This window comes from Mastigoproctus giganteus, chromosome 10 (assembly GCF_048544385.1).
Source record: "Mastigoproctus giganteus isolate SK-2022 chromosome 10, ASM4854438v1, whole genome shotgun sequence".
Classification (NCBI taxonomy): Eukaryota; Metazoa; Arthropoda; class Arachnida; order Uropygi; family Thelyphonidae; genus Mastigoproctus; species Mastigoproctus giganteus.
This window is the reverse complement of record NC_143584.1, coordinates 171,115,790-171,137,240: the sequence shown is the minus strand read 5'-3', so window position 1 is coordinate 171,137,240 and position 21,451 is coordinate 171,115,790. Positions and strand designations below refer to the sequence as shown.

The following is a 21,451-nucleotide window of genomic DNA, read 5'->3' as shown; positions in this document are numbered from 1 at the left end:
AATGGAATCCTTTATCCCACACTCCACTTTAAAGTCTCGTCCTTTATCTAAACCTTGGTTTTCCAATAAATGTGCTAAGGCTGTTCAAGAGAAGAATGTTGCATATCGTAATTGGCTTGTTTCTAATTCTTCAGTTTCATTTTCTGTCTACACCAAAGCTCGCAACAATTGTAAAGCAGCTATTAATCAGTCCAAACTAGAGTTTGAAGAGGCTAAGAGTAGAAAACTTGCTTCTTGCCCTAGTGGTAGCCGAGCATTCTGGTCTCTTTCCAAAGCTATTGGCCGCAACTTTTGCCCATCTCTGCTCTCACCTCTGTCCAAACCAAATGGTTCTGTTGTCACTTCAGCCAAGGATAAAGTTGACCTGCTAGCATCCCATTTTTCTTCCAGCTCATGTATTAATGATCTTGGTAAAACACCTCCCACCATTCCCAACACACTCCATTCAATGCCTCTTGTGGTCTTCCGTCAAAAGGATATCAGAAGGATTTTGTTGAATCTTGATGCTAAGATAGCTCCAGGTCCTGATGGTATTTCTCCTCTTGTTCTCAAACCTGTGCTCCTGAACTTACTCCTATTCTTTGCCGCCGTTTTTCACTTTCTTATTCCAAAGGTGTTTTTCCTTCTGCTTGGAAATTTGTTCATATCCAGCTAGTTCCTAAAAAGGGTGACAAATCCCTCCCATCCAATTATCGTCCCATTGCAATTACTTCTACTCTTTCTAAATTAATGGAGAAATCAATTAACCGCCAACTCTTAAACTACCTTGAAACCTTCCGTCTGATGAACGATTGCCAGTATGGATTCCGTCAGTGTCGATCCACTGGTGATATTCTGGCTTATGTTACCCATTTATGGAATAATTCAAGGGAAAGGTTCGGTGAAACACAAGTAGTTGCTCTTGACATCTCAAAGGCTTTTGATCGTGTTTGGCATAAAGGTCTTGTAAACAAGCTTCCATCTTATGGTTTGCCAACTGTTTTTTGTAATTGGTTATCCAGTTTTCTCTCTGATCGCTCACTGAGAGTAATGGTAGATGGCTCTCTGTCTTCTAACTTCTCCACTAATGCCAGTGTCCCCCAAGGTTCAGTTCTTTCCCCCACTCTTTTCCCCTTGTATATTAATGACCTTCTTCCATTGACTGGAAATCCTATCCATAGTTTTGCCGATAATAGCACATTGCATTCCACTTTCCATTTTGAGAAACCTTGTCCTGCTCAATCAGCTTCAACTTCTCGAAAATCTGCTACCAATTCTTTAAATGCCAATCTTCAGGTAATTCTCCAGTTGGGCAAAGACAACTTAGTTGATTTCAACCCTTCTAAAACTCAGTCTTGTCTTATATCTCGCAAAAAGGATTCTTCTGCTCCTATGCTTATCTTTAGTGACACTCCGATTTCTATGCAAAATGATATATCTCTTTTGGGGATCACCCTGACTTCTAAATTCTCTTGGCACAAGCACATTACAAATATTGCTTCCTCTGCATCTAAAAAACTTGGTTTTCTCTTTCGCTCTCAGCGTTACTTTTCTTCCAAACAGCTGCTCACTCTGTATAAATCGCAAATCCGCCCTGCCATGGAATATTGTTCCCACATCTGGGGTGGTGCCCCCAAAGCCTCTCTCAGGCTTCTTGATTCCATTCAGAAGAGGGCAGTTAGGTTAATTAATGATTCATCTCTAACAGAGTCTCTCCACTCGCTTTCTCATAGACGTATTGTTTCTGCTGCATGCCTCTTCTACAGATACTTCCATGGGCACTGTTCTTCTGAATTGGCTTCTATAATTCCCGCTCTCTCTTTCAAAACAGTCCGAACACGTGCCGCCAACATTCATTTACTGTCCAACTTCAAACCCACAGAACCAACTTTTCATCTTCCTCATTTATTCAGTCAACTGCCATTTTCTGAAACAACCTTCCTTCACACGTATTTCCTGAAAATTACAATCTACAGAAGTTCAAGTCCAATGTCAACAAATATCTTCTTTCGTCTTTTCAACTTCCAACCCAAGCACGGTACTAAGTACTATAGGTTCTAATACCTCTCGTGTTTTGGGTTCACATAAAAAAAATATATATATATATATAATGTTGGAATTATGTTTTCGAGGAACCATTTGGCTGTTGCAGTTTTCTGATTTTCGTTTTTTCCAAAATTCTGCTGTGTTCTTTTCTTTCCAGTCACAAATTCATTCCATATGAGCACTTCAGCTCTATGGTAGTTTCCTGACGTTCTCACAAATATTTTTTCTGTCCTGAGTCTGAGCGGAATTATTGCTTGCCACAAATTTGGAAAGGTCCATGTATGTATCTTGTGGCTGATAGGAAAAACCTGCTGCTTGTAAAAGATGATGATTTTTGCTTTTGCATTAGCTTCTTAAGCCGTTCTGTTCCTGAGTATTATGTCTGTATATTGTTCATGGGCCAATTTGCATGTTTTGTTGACTGAAAAACCTAGAAATAACTCATGGGGGAGTAGAGCCTTTAAGAATTCCTCCAGTTTCCATTGAGACTAACTCACACCTCACAAAATGAATGGAAAATTACTATTCTATCATGGAAGAACTTAGTGAAGCCTGTTTGAGTGGGACTATAGTGAGAATCTCCACATCTTTATAAATGCAATGGCATAGAAAATAAAACATAAAAATTTTATGCAATTGTATCAAAATGTAAAATATAAAAGTTCTTAAAGATTAAAAAGTTGTTTCAGTTGTAACACAAGCTTTGGTCTTATGGTCCTCCATACTTGTTACTATTTCGAGAGGTCTTGAGTTTGAATCACTAGAATTTTTAGATCTCTCTTCAGTTGGAACTGTAATTGGTCAATTTTAAGAGGAGAGAGCATGGTTTTCCCTGAGTTATTCTGAATTATGATCAAAGCCCTTTTCTTGCCTCCCAGGTGGTTCCTCCCCTCCATTTTTAAAACAGCCGTTTTCAAACAATCAAACTAAACATCTCTGAGGGGGAGGTTTTCCCAAGCAGTTTGTTGGGTAGCCTCTGATTTTCTGCTACACCACTGGGTCTAAGCCATTCTGAGTCTCAGCACAGATGTAGATTTCTTCACCTGAGATACTAACTCCAGAATACATATATTTTACATACCTGGTAGTACACTGATGTCTTGCGGCTGAGATGCCTTACTGCTTAATCAAAACTTTCCAAATTATGTAACTGTATACCCATTAACACCACTGGTAATAGCAATAGGAAATCTTGTTTTAGAGGATATTATTCAGTCACTTGTCATTTACTTCCAATTATACTAGGAACTGTAGTGCAAAGCATCTATGTTGGAACCAGTGTGGAAACATCAGGTGGTGTCCAGCACCTTTGTGAAACCTCTCTGAATACAACTGCCAAATTCGTATTTCCACCATCTCATACTTTCAGTATGAGATGGTGGAAATAGGAATTTGGCAGTTGTAGATTAGCTGTCCTTCATTTAATGACGTCCATTTCTTTCAGTGATTGCATTGTCCTGAACATAGTGCACAAAGAAGCTTGGCTTTATCCTGAGCACAATGAATGAAGAAATGTGCAGACACTAACGTTCTTTCAGAGGATTCCTTGGTATTACATTCTAAGGTGTAATAGTTTCACAGGCACAGTTTTCATGGTTCTGGTGTGCAGTATCAAATAGTTTTTAAATTTATGCTTTGATCAGCAGTTGATGTGTAAAGAATCTACAGCAGTAAATCTGTAACTTGTCTTAAATATCAGATGTCTCGTATTGCTCAAATAGTAGAGAAATGTTTAACTCCAAAGGGGCAAAGTGTATGGCACAACACAGATCAATCAAGTTTAGCACCATCCTTGCTTTGCAGGCATTTTTTTTTCTTCTTATTTTTTAAATAGCTTTTCCAACTGTGAATAATCCGTATGTATAATTGCTTGAAGATACATATTACTTAGAATATCAGCTGAATTTTTTTCTGAATAACCTTTTTTTTTATTTTTTATTATTTTGGATAAATGGATAAATGATATGGATAAATAGTTTGACTTCCAGCTCACTGCTTCGGAAATCGTTGTGACACAATATATACAGTTTGGAAACTTTTTTTTCCCCTAATTCTCTGATCCATTCCATAGGACAGGGATTTTATCATGGTCTGTAAATCTATCGAGATCCTTTCATTGCCAGTATTTTGCAAATGTCTGTTTTTATTTCTACCTTATTAAAAAAAAAAAAGTGTACATTTTTCTCTTTAACAGTGTATGTTTTCTTTAGATGGAAGAAAAAGAAAAGAATCGCATAAAGGATATGCGTAAAGAATTAAACCATTGGGTTCGTATAAAGGACAAGGTAGAGGCAGATGAAAGAAAAGAGCAGGAAAAAATTCGAAAATGGAAAGAGGCAGAAAAAGAAACCCAAAAGTTTCAGTTAGGCCAAATGGTAAGTATATCTATAAAGTCTTGGAATCAGTAATGAAGAAATGCAAGGAAAGTGTTCACTGAATTAAGAAGGTGATGCCTTGAAGTTAATTGGATTTCGTGTAGCATTAGCAAGGTGACACAAGGAAACAAAGCTTATGGAAGTCAGCCTAATAACTAATCCTCATTCTACTTAATTGTTAGCCATATATTCCTAAACTGTTTTTATTGATTTCACCTAAATTAAAATTTAATGTTTTGTCTATACTCTGGCACAAGCACTAGGTCAGATAAGTTTAAAATTAATAAATTTGACAATGAATACAGTCATTTATTGTATTTAGCAGTCACACAGGCTTGAATCACAGTCCACTCAAAAGTATGTGCATAAACACAATTGTGATTGACCACTGGGCTACGTTGGGCCTAATACTCATTCAAACTCTAGGCGCCTCTGTAGCCAGGTGGGAAGGAGCAGTAGTGCATAGCACACGCTTCTTGAATAGACCGGGGTTCGAGCCCGTCACCACCAAATACGGAGGATGCGGAAAGGTCAGGGAATGACCACCCTGGTCTGTATCATGGCCTTAGTTGCTAATGCTCCTAAAAACCAAATAACAGCAACATTCAAACTCTTCAAATCACCTAAGCTTTCCAGCTCCATATTAGACAAGACTTTGTTCTAACAGCTTATTACTCTTACTCTTTAGTTAAAAAAAAATTCTTATTTCTGGTCTGTATTTCATTCTTTCTTTCTTTAAATATATATCCTCTGCTCTGCAGCATCCAGTGTTTGTGCTGCTCAGTCCCTCTAAAATAGTTCAGCGGCCCAAACATTGAGATGCTTATTTGATTTCGAAACCTACAGGCCTGAAGTCTCTCTCTGTATAAAAAAAAGACTACAGAGAAGTACGTTTAAGAATTTTCAGGATTTATATCTGATAACAACCTTCCTGTAAAACAAATCTAGAACTCCATTGAGAGAGGGGGTTATTTTTTGATATTTATTAGACTGTGACAGTCATTTGCATAGATGGGGTGGGTATATTTGATCTGCAGCAACTTTCAAACTTCTATCAATTGGCAAAAGAATTGTGTGGCATTAGAAGAAAATTATTCTCATAGATAAAGAGATAAAATAAGTGAGAGGTGACAGAGATTAATTTTAAATGGCCATTACTCTTCATGGAATAATGTTATGAGGGGAGTCTGCCAGAGTCTGATTGGTCCCATTCTGTTTCTAATATTCACCAATGATACTGATATATTTCAAGTCTATTGTCTGATGATACAAAAGTGGGCAGGGTAGTTAATGATAATAATCATGGTATGTTACTTCAGAAAATGCAAGGTCTGGATAGCAGTAATCCTAGAATAAGTAACCCTCATACAGTTTACATGAGTATGAACCATCCAGAAGAAGAATTTTGGGATCCTGGAATGCATAAGTTTTTTGGAAAATTTTGCCATCTTTTTGACTTAATTAATATGTTAAATTATGTTCAATAAATAGTTTAATAGTCTTAGTCACTTTTGTTGGCTTATTTTTAAATTTAGCTAGAGATTTTGTAAGTTATGACTTAATATAATATTCACAGAGCTTTTGTATTGCTGATTTAATGCAAATATTGTAGCATGTAGCTAGTAGTGTATGTGCATGGTAGTGGAATTGTAGGGTTTCAGTTGTGATAAATAAGTAGCTCCAAGGTTCTGGTCATGTAGGTTTGAATATATTTTTTTATTTTTAGCTAAAAATTTTTATTTTAGTAAAGCTATAACTAATTTTAAGATTCTACGAATATAACATATAACATAAAATTGACAGTGCATTTGGGTGCATATTAGCTTAGTGTAGTATTGCAAAATTAAATTGAATTTAGATGGAATTCATGCCACAGACTAGAGCAGCAAAGCAATGTGCACAGAGTAGTGGGTGTGCTGTGGCTCGGCGGATGGGGGGGTGATTCTCCTGCAAATCACAGCCTAACAAATTGTACTATTTTGTGTAATGTGTGTGGACTTTCTCAAACAGGACATAACACACCTGAGGGGGATATCTTTGTTTTGCGTGTTAGATACAGAGAGTGCAAAGAAATTAGGTGCCATCTCAGCATTCTAAAGGGCATTGATGAGAGCTTGAAGAGTAGAGTGGTGTCCTCAGACGAATTAAAATGGGGACCCATCAACTGCCCAACTCAATGCCACAGCCTACATTTGTGCAGCAGGCAACACAACAGCAATCCCCAAGGCAGAATGCACTGGTCCCACAGGAGGTATTTATTGTTGGTGACACTGTTGTCAGGGAAACAGGAAATATATTGCACAAGAAAGATAGATGAATAGGACTAGTGTATGTCTACCAGAAAAAAAGTAGATGTAAAGCAAATATATTTTAAGGGCACAAAAGGTGATAGTGTTGTACACATTTGCATAATGATATCAAGAGTAGGAAATATGAGTACTTACTTAACAAGTAGAAAGCAGTGTTGGGAAAAGTCACGGGTTGGGATTGAATTTGAAAGTGTCTGCAGGTCTGCCCAGACACGATAGGATAGGGAGCACATGTTGAGAATCTTATCAATCAATTCGGCCCTGGAGAGACTGTGCAAGGCTTGTGAGGTAGAATTTTTTTTGAGCGTGGTCTGTGTTTGTTAACAGGGGAGGCTATTTTTATAGGGATTGGATAAACTTAAAAGGGGTGCAAGAATATCTGCTGATGCTATCGAAGCAGTGATAGGTAGGTTAGAAAACTATTAGCTTGGGGTGATACACATACTAATTGATTAACTAGAACCACAGGCAGAAATAAAAGTGATTGTTCTACTGCTCCTATTGGAAAATGCAGAAGCCTGGTAAGAAAGATCTCAGGAATTTCAAGCAATGCTCTGGGTCATTATGCAATGAGTAAATACATGAGCTTTGTTAGGGTAACTAAGACTAAGAACAGGTGCGTATACAGTAATTATAGGAGCATTGAAAATAAATTTTATGAATTTGAAGTACTGATTAAATCATCAAATGCAGACATTGTAATGATATCAGAGACATGGTGTCACTCAGACAAAAGTGATACTGAATTTGAATATGGGGAATACAATGTATACAGGAAGGAAGGACAGCCAAGACAGGAGGATTATGCTCTTAGTTAAGAAGCATATTAAGGTAGTGTAAGGTAATGATATCAGAGACGTGGTGTCACTCAGACAAAAGTGATACTGAATTTGAATATGGGGAATACAATGTATACAGGAAGGAAGGACAGCCAAGACAGGAGGATTATGCTCTTAGTTAAGAAGCATATTAAATCTAAGGTAGTGCATCCATTCAACATAAGTGGCCAGGGCAATGTTGAGTCAGTTTGGAGTGATATAACCAGTGAGAAAACAAAAACGAGAGTAGGAGTATGCTATAGGCTTTGGTATACTCATCACAGTCATTAATGACTATACCGAACAGGTATACAGAGAAGTAGAGCGGGCCAGTAAATCAGAATGTCTTATGATGGGGGATTTTAACTTTTCAGATGTTGAATGGAAGTTGTGGGTTGGTCACTTACACACTAGCAAGACTTTTGTGGATTTATTGGATGACTGTTTTCCACAGCAGCATGTGAGAGAGCAACAAGAGGAATAATAATCTTGATCTGATTATCAACAGCAATTCTTCAATAATTAAAAATCTACAGGTTAAAGACCCACTGGGTGGCAGTGATCACAGTGTACTGATTCGGGATTTACTTAAAATCATCTACTGTCACAGGATAAACGGAAGGGCTTTTGCTTTCATAAGATTGGCTATAGTGGTCTCTGACAGTTTTTAAATTCTAAGCAGTGTGCCCAACTGATGATGCTATCAACAGCAAATTCTAAATGGGAAGCATTCAGGGAAATAATCATAGAAGCTACTAGGCTTTTCATACCAACGAAGAAATGCTGTTCAAGGCATAGACCTACATGGATGTCAGATGAATTGATGGGACTTATGGCAGAGAAGAAAAATGTTTGGGATACATATAAATTATCAGCTGATATGGTACATATAAAATAGCCTGTAATCAAGTCACAAAGGTTAGGCAAGCTAAGAACAGCAGCAAAGACTTCTATGCTTATATTAACAGTAGAAGGAAGAGCTTGAATCAGATTGAGTCACTTGATGTCAATGATTTAACTGTTGATGACCTTGCTCAGGTTGCTTACAAACTAATTAGGTATTTTGCATCTATATTTTCATGAGGAATTCTTTAGGAAAGGAGACACCAAAAGTTTATCTAACTCTAAAGGGGTGCTAAATGATTTTGCCATAACTGAATAGAAAGTGAAAGAAATTATTGAAACTAAACATAAAAAAGGTGCCTGCGGTGGATGGAATCTATCCAGTTATATTAAAGGAGGCAGCAAAGGAAATAAGCAAACCCTTAGCCATAATTAGGAGAGCATCATTGGATTCAGGGGAGGTCTCTATGGACTGGAGATGTGCAAAAGTATCCTCAATTCACAAAGGGGTATCAAAAGGTGACATGAGTAATTACAGACCTGTTAGCTTAATGTATGTTTCCATGAAAATAATGGAATCATTGGATAAAGAAGTAATGCAGGATCATCTAAACGGAAATGCAATTATGCCAGCCACAGCATGGATTTGTTAAGGGGTGATCTTGTCTGACCAATCTTGTGGATACTATGATGCAGTAACAAAGGAAATGGATGCAAAAAATAATTTTTATATCATATATTAGATTTCACTTTCAAGAATAAACCGTCATTGATGATTACATAGAAGGTGTCGCAGGAAATTAGGAAGAAGATAGTAATGACATATCTGGTCAGTGGCACTATACACTATATGTCCTACAAAAAGAGACTTGAGGCCTTTGAGATGTGGTGCTGGCACAGGGTGGAAAAAATTAAATGGACTGAAAAAGTGTCAAATGTGGAAGTATTAAGACAAGTCCAAAAACAAAGGAAAATTCTAGGTAGAATAAGATCAACTAGACTCAAATGGGTGGGCCACATGATTCAACATAATGGTTTGCTTCTGGGCGCAATGGAGGAGACTGTAGAGTGAAAACACTCTGGGGTAGACCAAAAAAGACCATCGGGACATTGCTGGATGAAACAGGACTTCAAAATTTTGACGAACTAAAACAAATGGCACAGGAGAGACAAAGATGGCGACAGCTCGTCAGAGGAACCGATGAGAACAGCTCATCACCAGTCATAAGACTGAATTACTGATGATGATAATGATAGATTTCAGGAAGGCTTTTGCTACTACAGTAGTCTTTCATGTTGCACATGAAAGACTACTGTAGAAATTGGATTAATGTGGCATTAAGGGCAAATTACTGCTATGGATAAAGGAATGGTTGGCTGGGAAAAGACAGTGATTATCAGTGGAGACTGTTTTTTGTAGATCCATTGTTTTCTGTATTTATTAATGACAGTTACAAAGGTATATTAGGCTTAATGTCTAAGTTTACAGATGATACAAAGGTTGGCAGGGTGGTTAATGAAGGTATGAGACTTCAAGGTCTAGACAAATTAAGCAAATGGGCTGAGAAATTGCAATTCAAGTTTATCATTGACAAAGTAGAATTACTGTATATGGGTAGCAGTAATCTCAGAGTAATATACCAACTGTGTGGTACTACACTCAGGGTAGTAGAAAATGAAAAAGACCTGGGGTAATGTGCACTCAGATATGAAGTTCACTGCCAGGAAAATGTATGGTATTTTGTCATTGATATACAGGAATAAGGTGGTTATCCCTTTCTACAGGCCATGGTTAGTCCACATCTGTATACAGTCTGGACACCCAATTTTAGGAAGGGTGTAAATCTGCTGGTGTGGGTACACATAAGGGGAACAAGATCAGATGGAGAAGGGAAAAAAGTATTCTCTTACTAAGGAAGGCTTCAGTTCTGCAAATTGCAATGTCTGGAGATTAGGCACCTGTGAGGAGATCTAATTGAGGTGTTTAAGGCCTTGAATGGATTAAGTAAGCTCAATGCTGATGGCATTCTTTCTCTTGCTAAAACTACATGAGAGGGCATTAATTGAAATTGAGGAAGGATGGTTCAGGAATGACGTGGAAATTTGCCTTCTGCTAGCAGGCGATTGATTGTTGCATGGAACAAACTCCCATCTGTTGTTGTGGAAGTGGTTAATTTGAAAGAATTCAAATTAGAACCAGAACAAATTCTTGGAAGGGATAGATGACTTAGATGGGTAGTGTTTTTTTTTTTTTTTTTTTTTGGCTGATGCTCTATAAGCTTGCTTTCTTGCATCATTTGCTGCTACTAATAACAATGATTTGGGACAAATCATTGACAAAACAGTAACAAGATGATAACAAAAAAGACTTGGGAATAGCCATATAATCTGATATAAAGTTTTCTGAAAACAGTGTAGGCAGATTGCTAGCACAGCTTATGGGGTTCTATGATATATAGGAACTTTGGTGGTAGGAATAAAGTAGGAATTAATTGCACACACTGTAATTATATAGGGTGTGCAATTAATGCTCTATAATCAGCATGGAAAATTATTCCTTGAACAAAAATATTCTGAACAGTTTTCAATCTGACACTCATATAACTAGATATTTGCAATTCAAGATTGATGATGTTGCATCAATACCAGACAATTTGCATTCATAATGTTATTGAAAGTCCAGAATTATGAAAAACAAAGACCAAATTGTTAAAGAAACACAAACAATAAGTGAAAATAATTTAGATTCATTACACTTCACATGGCAGTTGTACATATGGTATCTGAAATAGTGTATCTGGATAGGCAACTGTTGAAAAGGAAGGTTTGCCCCTACAGGTATTCAAAATTCTTTCTGTGCATGCTAGGTCAAATAGCATGACAGTAATGTTGATTGCCATTTACATTTCTTCAAGTGGCCCCCCCCATACAAAATAATCCATTTCCTAAATGGATTTAAATAGGGAAACTGTACTCCCTCTTCCTGAGATTGGCTGACTACACTACTGATTGAAGAAGCCTTTTAAAGTTTCTCCACTCTCTGCAGGATTCAGATCTATATTTCTCCAAGTGAGAGGTGATGAAACCTGGCCAAGGGCATATTGTTTAGTAAGTCTGGTACTATAGTAGATAAAAATGAGATAATGCTTTCCAGTCAGACAAGTGGGGAGCAGATGAGCCTGTGATTTCTTTCAACATAGGGTACTGGCTCACACGTTGATGCCCCACTGAAACCAAAATCGATGCAGATTCCTACCCAGTAATGCATATTAGGGAAGTTCCAAATGCCATCCTATGTGAAATATGCTCTATAAGATGCACTTGCAAAACTGTTTATTGATGATCTGCTGAAAAACAATGTTTAATTAAATGATAGTGTTTGGAAGCCACACCTCTGTAGCTTCCAAATCCACACCTCTGTGGCTTGAATACCTTGATCAGGTCACCCTGATCAAGGTATTCAAGTACTTGAAAGATTTGAGTAAACTAAGTGGCAAGGGCATTTTTATGCTTAGTCATATTACACAAGGAGACATTAAGTTGTAGGTGTCAGTAATTGTAGATCAGCTGGCTAGAAATTTTCCTTTAGTCAGATACTCTGTGGAAGGTAGAAATTTTAATTTAAGGAGGGATTGGATTTAATAAGAAAATGGTATATTGAGGTGAGGGGTTGGTTATTTTTATAATCTTTTTTTTTTTTTTTTTTTTTGGCTGATACTACATAAGTTTACTTCCTTGCATGATTTGCCAATACCAAAAAAAATAAAAATAAATAATAATAATTTTCTTTGAAATATTTTTCAAAATTTTTACAGCAGCTATCAAATTGGTCTCTTAAATGTGTCAAAATGTCCTGAATTGTGTAAATAAGAAGATAAAAATGATTGCAAATTTTTTTTGCCCAATTTATTTTCATTTGTTTTTAATTGAAAACCAATTTAATAATAAAAAAAAAACAACTTTAAAATTAAATGAGAACTGATAAAATTAAATAACATTTTTCATGATACTCAATAACTCTAAAGATTTACCACACAGAAACTGCTGATGCATTGAAGAAATCATTTTTTAGAAACATTTTCTGCTTCATTTGCACTATAAACACATCCTACCAATTCTTCTGTGATCTCACTGTATTTCAACTTCACCTGTTGTAACAGTTAGAATATAAAACTGAGAGTATAATTGGCGGTAGTTACCTTCAAACTGTGTAATTCCACTAACTCTTTGATGATTTTAAAGTTTTTATTAATTTTTATCAGTATAAATGAAAGTATGTCACATTAGAAACAGTCGATTTGTTTAGAGCTAAGAAAAAAAACCAACTTCAGAAATTTTCCCTTGCAGTTAGAAAAGAAATTTTTGAAGTTTTCTGTTTGTTTCAGATAAATTAATTTATCAGAATTTATTTCTTGAATAGTGTCAATAATACATCGATGAGCCAAAACATTATTGACCAGCAAGTCGTTATACAAATTGAAGCAACTGCAGGTGCGCGGGTTGGGACACTATAAAAAACCACTGATACTGAGCTCCACTAATCAGTGTTACTCTTGTTCTTCAGATGGGAAAGGCAGCGGACTTAAGCGAGTTTGACAAAGGCCAAATTGTGATGGCCAGACGAATGGGTCAGAGCATATCCTAAATGGCACAGCGGGTGGGGTGCTCACAGTCAGCCTTGGTTAGTACCTACCGAAAGTGGTCCGAGGAGGGAAACCCACGAACCACCGGCGAGGCGTTGAACGACCACAGCTCATTGATGCTTGAAGTGAGCGAAGGCTCTCCCAGATGGTACATTGCAACAGAAAGGCGACTGTGGTACAATTCGCCAGTAATTGGAATGCTGGTGATGGGAGTAATGTGTCACAACACACAGTACGTCGAAACCTGCTGAAAATGGGGCTGCGTAGCCGCAGACCGCTCCAAGTGCCCATGCTAACCACGGTTCATCAGGGATAGTGCCTACAATGGGCACATTGAGCATCGAAACTGGACCTTGAGTGATTGGAAGAAGGTAGTCTGGTCCGATGAATCACATTTCCTGTTGCACCATGTGGACGGCCGAGTACGTGTGCGTCGTTTACATGGGGAAGTGATGTACTGTGGGACGAAAACAAGCCAGTGGCGGCAGTGTCGTGCTTTGGGCAATGTTCTGCTGGGATAACCTGGGTCCAGTCATCCATGTGCCGGGCACTCTGACATCTACCACCTACCTAAATATCATTGCTAACCAGGTACATCCTTTCATGACAGTGGTCTTCTCCTCTAGCAGTGCCACCTTTCAGCAGGATAATGTGCCAAGCCACACCGGCCGGATCGTTCAAGGCTGTTTTGCAGAACACTTCTAGGTATTGCCTTGGCATCCAAATTCTCCGACACCAATCCCATCGAGCATCTGTGGTTTGTGTTGGAACAGCAACTCTGATCTGCGGCATCTCAACCACAGACCTTACAGGAGTTAAAAGATCTGCTGGTTACATGTTGGTACCAGATACCACGACACATTTAGAAATCTTGTAGCATCCATGCCTCGCCGGGTACAAGCTGTTTTGGCTGCACGTGGAGGACTAACATCATATTAGGTAGGTGGTCAATGTTTTGGCTCATCGGTGTATGTCAAATAATATCAATAATATGTTAAGTTCTCTATTAGTAAAAGGCTTACCTACCTTAGCTAATAAATACATTTAAAACTAGCTGTTAAAGCTGCTTCATTACAATGTTTAGCTTTCTTGAAAATATTCTTATATAAATTAGTATGCTTTGATTTTTCATGGTGTCAGTTTTGGTGTCAGTAAATATTATATTCTTTGGCACAGAAGTATTTTCATTACACAGTAAACAGAGACCTTGTTTTTAAATTTGAAAACTAAATAAGTTAAATATGAATTTTCATTAAAAATCCTGCATGCCAACTTTTTGTTTTGCACATTTTTCTTTTCACAAGAATTAAAACTGATTTTTCCTATTCATTCCATGGGTCATAAGTTGAAGATCCTAATATATACAGTTATCAACACTTTAATATTGAAAATACATCTAGAAAGTTAACTGTGAATGAATTTTTTTTTTGTTTTGATAAAAATAATTTATGTGATAACACAAACCAAAAAGAAATTTAATTTGATAGTTTATATTTTGCATTTTTTTTTTTTTTTAGATTGAAAATCGAAACAAAAAAGCTCAGCTATTAAGTGAATTCATGGAAATGGAAATGAAGCACCTTGATTCCATCCAAAGAGAAGAGGATGATTTCCAAAATTATTCACGAAAGGTAATAAGGAATTGTGATAATAAAAATATGAACACATATCCCCTAAGAAAAGTAGCACAGCCTGGAATAGAAGGAGGTAGAGGACCACTTTATGAACATTGTGCTGGTATTCGCCCTCGTCATCTTACCACCGATGAAGAAGGAGATGAAATGATTACCAAACATTATCCTCCAATTTCAGCTAAACAGAAGAGTAAAGTCACTGATAGACGAAGATTAGGTTATGCATATTGAACAGTATGCTATACTGAATACCAGGAGAAAATTCCAATAAATTGATAGATTGCAAATATTTGTATTTTCATTATTATCTTCTTAATACTATCAAGATTGTGTACATTTTTTAGATATTGTAATTAATTCACAACATAAAAACCATTTTAAGTAATAAAGAACTTTAATAATAATAAAAAAAAACTGATAAATTTTATTAGAATCTGAAAGAGTGCCTATTTACAGTTGAATCTTGTACAGAGTCCAAGAAAAAAAAATTTTTTTTAAATTTTGATCATAAAAATTGATAATTATAGACAATAGATGATTATATAAATATATAACAGGTTCAGAAAGGTAGAGATAATTATTAACTCTTCATGAGAATTTTCAATTTAGTTAAAATATTAATCGAACAAAATTATTTAAAATACTGATTTTACAAAGATGATACATGCATCAGCATTTAGTTAGCTCCGCTGTGCTGCTGTCAAACTAAAATGGAAAGGTTGGTCCCACTGAAATTTAGAAAGTTGCATTTCAAACTATAAAAACATAACATGCCAGCTGACTTTTCTTGATTACCATTGGTGTATGTCAAAGTTTTATTTAGTAAATAAAACACTTAGTTTTAGAAAGTCTGTGGGACTGAATTTATAGCTTCACCTCTTTTGAGTTAGCATTGTTTCTGTTCACTTCAAATTTTTAATAAATTAACAAGACAGTTTCAGTCTTCAGGTAAAGTTAAAATAATCATAAACGGTTTCTTTTTGATTCTAGTGTGCATTATTTGATGGCAACACTAAATGGCTGGTTTTATGATTTTAACATTCATTTTCTTTCATTTCTCTTTCAGAGAACCTCGAAAATGTAAATAAAGTCTTTGAATTTATAATAATATCTAACTTTGAAGAGATGATGATCACAGGCTATTGATTTCACAAATGAATCAACATGGATTGTTACTGTTAAAATTTACGTTGCGTATTTCATTCCTTATGTATAGTCCTGATAACTGATGCAACACACTTCCCAGCAAATCTGGAAGGCCATTCTACCTTTTTGTTGTACTGAAAAGTGCTTTGATAAGGGTTATTGTAAAGTCTCCTATTCTAAAAAGAAAGAAGAAAGGAATAATTTCTCGGTGTGGTCTGTGCTTGTTAGGAGGAGAAACTGTTCTTACAGGAATGGGATATACTCAAATAAAAGGGGTGCAAAAATATTTACTGGTGCTATTGAGGCAGTGATAGGCAGGTTAGAAAACTGATAGCTTGGAGGGGAATACACAGACAAATTGATTAACTAGAACTGCATAAAAGTGCAGTTCTAGTTAATCTATTTGTCTGTGTGTGTGATGAAAGTAATTCTTGCACTGCCTCTACTGGAACATGCAGAAGCGTGGAAAAACATGCCAAGGACTTCAAGCATTGCTGTGGGTCATCACGAAACAAGCAAATTCATGGGCTGTGTTAGGGTACCTAAGAGTAAGAACAGGTGCTTGTATACTTGCATGTACACTAAAGCTAGGAGCATTGAAAATAAATTTTATGAATTTGAAGTACTGATTAAGTCACCAAATGCAGACATTTTGGGGACATCACTCAGACAAAAGGGATGCAGAATTTGAATATAGAGAATACAATGTGTGCAGAAAGGACAGGAGGAGGAAGTAATTTAGAATGTCTTATAAGGGGGATTTTAATTTTCCAGATATTGACCAGAACTTGGGGGTTGGTCATTCACACACTAGCAACACTTTTGTCGATTTATTGGATAACTGTTTTTTACAGAAGCATGTTAAAGAAGCAATACTCTTGATCTGATTATTGGCAGCAACTCTTCATGCATTAAGAACCTGCAGGTGAAAGACCTTCTGGGTGGCGGTGATCACAGTGTGTTGATGTGGGACTTACTTGAAGACTACTGTAAAGGATAAAGTTTGTTTGTTTGTTTGGGTTTTAATGGTGCATCAGCAACTGGGGCTATAATGTGCTGGGTAAAGAGAGGATCTTTTGCTTCCATAAGGGTAACTACAGTGGTCTCACACAGTTTTTAAATTCTCTACAGTACAGTCTAATAATGTTGCTCAAATGCTAAATGGAAAGCATTCAAGGAAGTAATAGTAGAAACTACTAATCTTTTTATACCAACTGAGAAATACCATTCCAGGCTTAGACCTAATGAATGTTACATGAACTGATACTTGTGGCTAAGAAGAAAAATGCAGGGAATACATATAAGTTATCCGGTGGTACAGAAGCCTACAGTAGATATAAACTAGTCTGTAATCAAGTCACAAAGGAGGTTAGGCAAGCTAAGGCAGATTATGAGAAGTCTATGGCAAAGAATGCCAAGAAATGGAGGAAAGACTTCTTTACTTGAATCACGTTGCTCCACTTGATGTTGATGGTTTAACTGTTGATGATCCTGCCCACATTGCTGACAAACTGAATAGTTATTTTGCATCTACATTCAGTCATGAGTTCTTTATTGAGAATTCCTGAAGTTCAGCAAAATCTAACAGGGAGCCAAATGATTTTGTGATAACTGAGAGGAAAGTTGAAGCTCAACATAAAAAAGGTACCTGGAGTGGATGGGATCTATCCAATTATATTAAGGGAGACAGAAAAGGAGATAAGCAAACCCTTAGCCATAATTGTGAGAGCATCTTTGGATTTAGCTAGGTTCCGATGGACTGGAGATGTGCAAATGTATCTTCAGTTCACAAAGGGGGATCAAAAGGTGATAAGGGTAATTACAGACCTGTTAGCTTAACTTCTGTTCTGGGGAAAATAATGGAGTCTCTAGTTAAAGAAATAATGCACAATTGTCTAGACAGGAATGCACTTATATTGCAGTCATAGCATGGATTTGTTAAGGGGCAATCTAGTCTCACCAGTCTGCAATAACAAAAAAAAATGGATGCAAAAAATAATTTTATATCATATAATGGGATTTTAAGAAAGCTTTTAATACTGTTGCACATTAAGGGGAAGTTACTGCTAGGGATAAAGGGATGTTTGAGTGGGAGAAGACAGAGTGGTTATTAACAGACACTGCTTCATGGACTAATGTTATTTATGGAGTTCCCCAGGGTTCAGTGCAGGGTCCATTGTTGTTTTCTATATTTATTAATGATATTTAGAAACATATATCAGGCTTAATGTCTAAGTAGGCAGGGTGGTTAATGATAGTAATCAGGGTAAACTACTGCAACAAGATTAAAAAAAATAGGCCGATTGGATGAGAAATGGCAGTTGAAGTTGAACATTGATAAAGGCAAGGTCCTGCATATGGATAGCAGTAATCTCAGATTAACATACCAACTGTGTGGTACTACACTCTGGGTAGTGAAAATGAAAAAGACTTGGGTGTTATTGTGCATTCAGACATAACATACTCTGAGCATTATAGACAGGCTGCCAGGATAGCTCATGGAGTTTTGTCTATGATATACAGGAACTTTGCTAGCAGAGACAAGGAAGTGATTTATCCCATTATATAAGGTAGTGGTCATGTTGAATCTTGAGTACTGCATCCAGGTCTGGAGGCCTCATTTTAGGATGGATGTAGATCTGCTGGAACAAGCACAGATGCAATGAGAATGGTAAAGGGATGAAAGGGTGGTCTTACCAAGACCACCCTTTCATCTCTTCATCAGTTCTAGAAATTTCCATGTCTTGAGATTAGGCACCTGCAATGTGATCTGATTGAGGTTTTTAAGGCTTTGGATGGATTGAGAAAGTCGGTGCTGATGGCATTCTTTCTTTTGCTAAGACTACAAATGAGGAGGCATAAATTGAAGGTGCGGGACCATAGTTGCAAGATAGATGTGAGGGGGTTTGCCTTCAGTCAGCGGGTTGACTATTGGAACATACTTCCATCTGGTGTTGTGGGGATGGGCAGTTTAAATTAATTTAAGCCAGAATTAGACTAATTAGCAGTCAGCTTTCATTTACAACCAAATTATTGAGCACATAGCATTCTTTATCCATGTACAACTAATTTCTTTATCTACATACCTATGGTTTCCAGCTCTTCCGCAAGCACAAATGGAAAGTTATGCTCCCAGAAAACCCGAATACAAACTTAACTTCTTCATTCTTATTCTTTTAACTTTCTTTTTCCTATTTATTTCATCACTTTGGGCTATTATAATACCTGAGGGCAGGAGATAACTATTTCTAGCCAAAAATCTTTACCTAATTTTGCTTTCATTCAGCAAAATTGCTAGACACTCATTTGTGATAGTAGACAAGTTGAAAATGAATAATAAAATATATCTATATAATATACATATAATTTTGTTTGAAGTTACATAAGATTAAAAAAATGCCAGTGGACCCTGCAATATAACAATGATAATAGTCCATATGACATAGAATACTATTGACAATTTGGATGATTATAATCTAATGATTATCATTACTATTTGCAGATTCAAATGAGTACATCATGAATATACACCCATGCCAAAAAAGTTTGGAATCATGTTTCATTTTGCTTAATTTTCTAAATTTTTATTAAAAAAGGACCAATTTGTTCTCCAATTTTTATTAAAATATTTTCTATTATGTATAAAAATCAAAAAACTTAAATAATATTTAAGAAATTTCGAGAATATTCAAGAGTATTCCAGAAAGGTGTGGTATAATATTGTAGATGATTCTATGGTGTTTGCAATAACATAAACTGAGGCGTAAGAGCTGTAACATAAAATTGAACACCCATCAATTTAGAAAGTGTTTGATATTTTGTGTTTCATGATAAACATGGCAATAAATAAGGAACAGTGCTGAAAAAAAGGTGCCACCATGTCTGTGTAAGTGCTATTATAACTCTGTATAAAGAAAGTTATTCCATGAGAAGTATTGGCAAAAAACTAGGTGTTTCATTTAATGATTCGAGGAGACTGGCAGTATAAAGGACAAACTAGTATCAGAACGACTGTACATAACAATGGAAGCACAACATAAGACATAACAATGATTTCTAAATGCAAGTGACTACTTACTGCACTTGGAATCCTAGTTGAGTTCAATAGGGACAGAGAAACTGCCATCTCTATATCTACTGAAAAACTTTGTCTTAAACAAGCAGGACGATGGTTGTGTAGCGGTCCGAAAACCCTTATTAAAACTGGAAAATCAAAAGAACGGCTGGATTGACTAAGAGCCATCAACATTGGACAACTGAAGAGTGGAAAACATATTGTGGATGGATGAATCCAAATTTGAAACTTTTGGATTCAAGTGTAGAATTTATGTCAGACAACCAACTGAATCAAAAATGGTGCTACATTGTTTAGTGCTCTCAGTCACAGTCAAACATAGTGGTTTACTCATGATCTGGGGTTCCTTCTGTTTTCCTGGAGTAGGTGAACTTAGAATTGAAGGAATTTTAAGAAAAGGCTATAAAAACATTCTTGAACATACAGTATCCCCTGGACTTCAACTTTGTGGAAGAAATTTATGTTAGAAGTCAGTGACCTGAAGCACAGCGCTAAGCTGTGCAGGGACTTTCTAGTAAGTAAACAACAGGAGGGAGTATTGCAAATTATGGTGTGGCCACCCAAATCACCTGACTTAAACCCAATAGAGCATTTATGGGACTATCTATCAGTGCTTCTCAAAGTGGGCAATATTGCCCCCTAAGGGGCGTTTGAATTATCCATGGGGGTGTTAGGCATGAAAGGGGGACGACGGGGGCTGATGGAGCACTATCAATGATTGGCCGTTACAAGGGTTTTATGGCTTATTTAAAAAATGCTGTGCCAAATATTATTACTGTTCATTGTGTCATTCACCATCAGCATTTAGTTGCAAAAAAACTTGGTGATCAACTGCACAATTCTCTATAAACTGTTATTACTGCTATAAACAAAATTAAAGCACATTCTTTGATTGATTGTATATTTCGAAAGCTTTGTGATCAAAACAGCGAAGATTTTGAACGATTTCTATTTCACTCTGAGGTTCGGTGGCTGTCAAAAGGCAACTGTCTCAACAGATTTTATGAACACTTTGATACTGTTGACAAGTGTTTTGAAGATAGGAAATGACCTTAGTAATGACCTCAAGAAAATGAAAACTGATATTGCTTATCTTGCAGATTTATTTACTAGATTCAACTCAATGAACTTACATTTACAAGGACAAGATGTAACTCTTATTAAGGCAAAAAATCAAATTTCAGCATTATTTCAAAATTAAAGCTTTTTATGCGCAACGTAGGATGACGTGAATTGTATCAATTTCCAAATTTGTTGGAAATAGAGGGGGAAAAAAAAAAAAAAAAAAATAGCTGATGAAACTAATTTTTTGTAATGATCTAGAAATGTTGCGCAGAGATATGCAGGAAAGGTTCGAAGATCTCCTTAATTTGAAAATTCCAGATTGGATTATAAATAATGACGATAGTGAACATTTTGTAGAAGAAGAATTGATTGAGTTACAAAATGAAGTTGAACTGAAGCCAAAATTTCAAAATTCATATCAGGAATTTTTGTTACAAAAGAAAATCCCTGACCATTATCTGCATTGTGGGGAATTGTAAAAAAAATTACTTATTTCTTTTCCAACATCATATCTAGTC

General features: G+C 36.4%; 1 protein-coding gene across 1 annotated transcript in view; it reads left to right on the top strand.

The window, feature by feature from the left end:
* Positions 1 to 14,878, top strand: part of LOC150079479 (cilia- and flagella- associated protein 210-like) — a 135,351-nt gene extending 120,473 nt beyond the window's left edge. The window contains exons 8-9 of the mRNA XM_090383084.1: positions 4,236 to 4,400; positions 14,531 to 14,878. Coding sequence (XP_090239210.1) covers positions 4,236 to 4,400; positions 14,531 to 14,878 — 513 coding nt within the window. The remainder of the gene's footprint in view (positions 1 to 4,235; positions 4,401 to 14,530) is intronic.
* Positions 14,879 to 21,451: the final 6,573 nt, after the last annotated feature.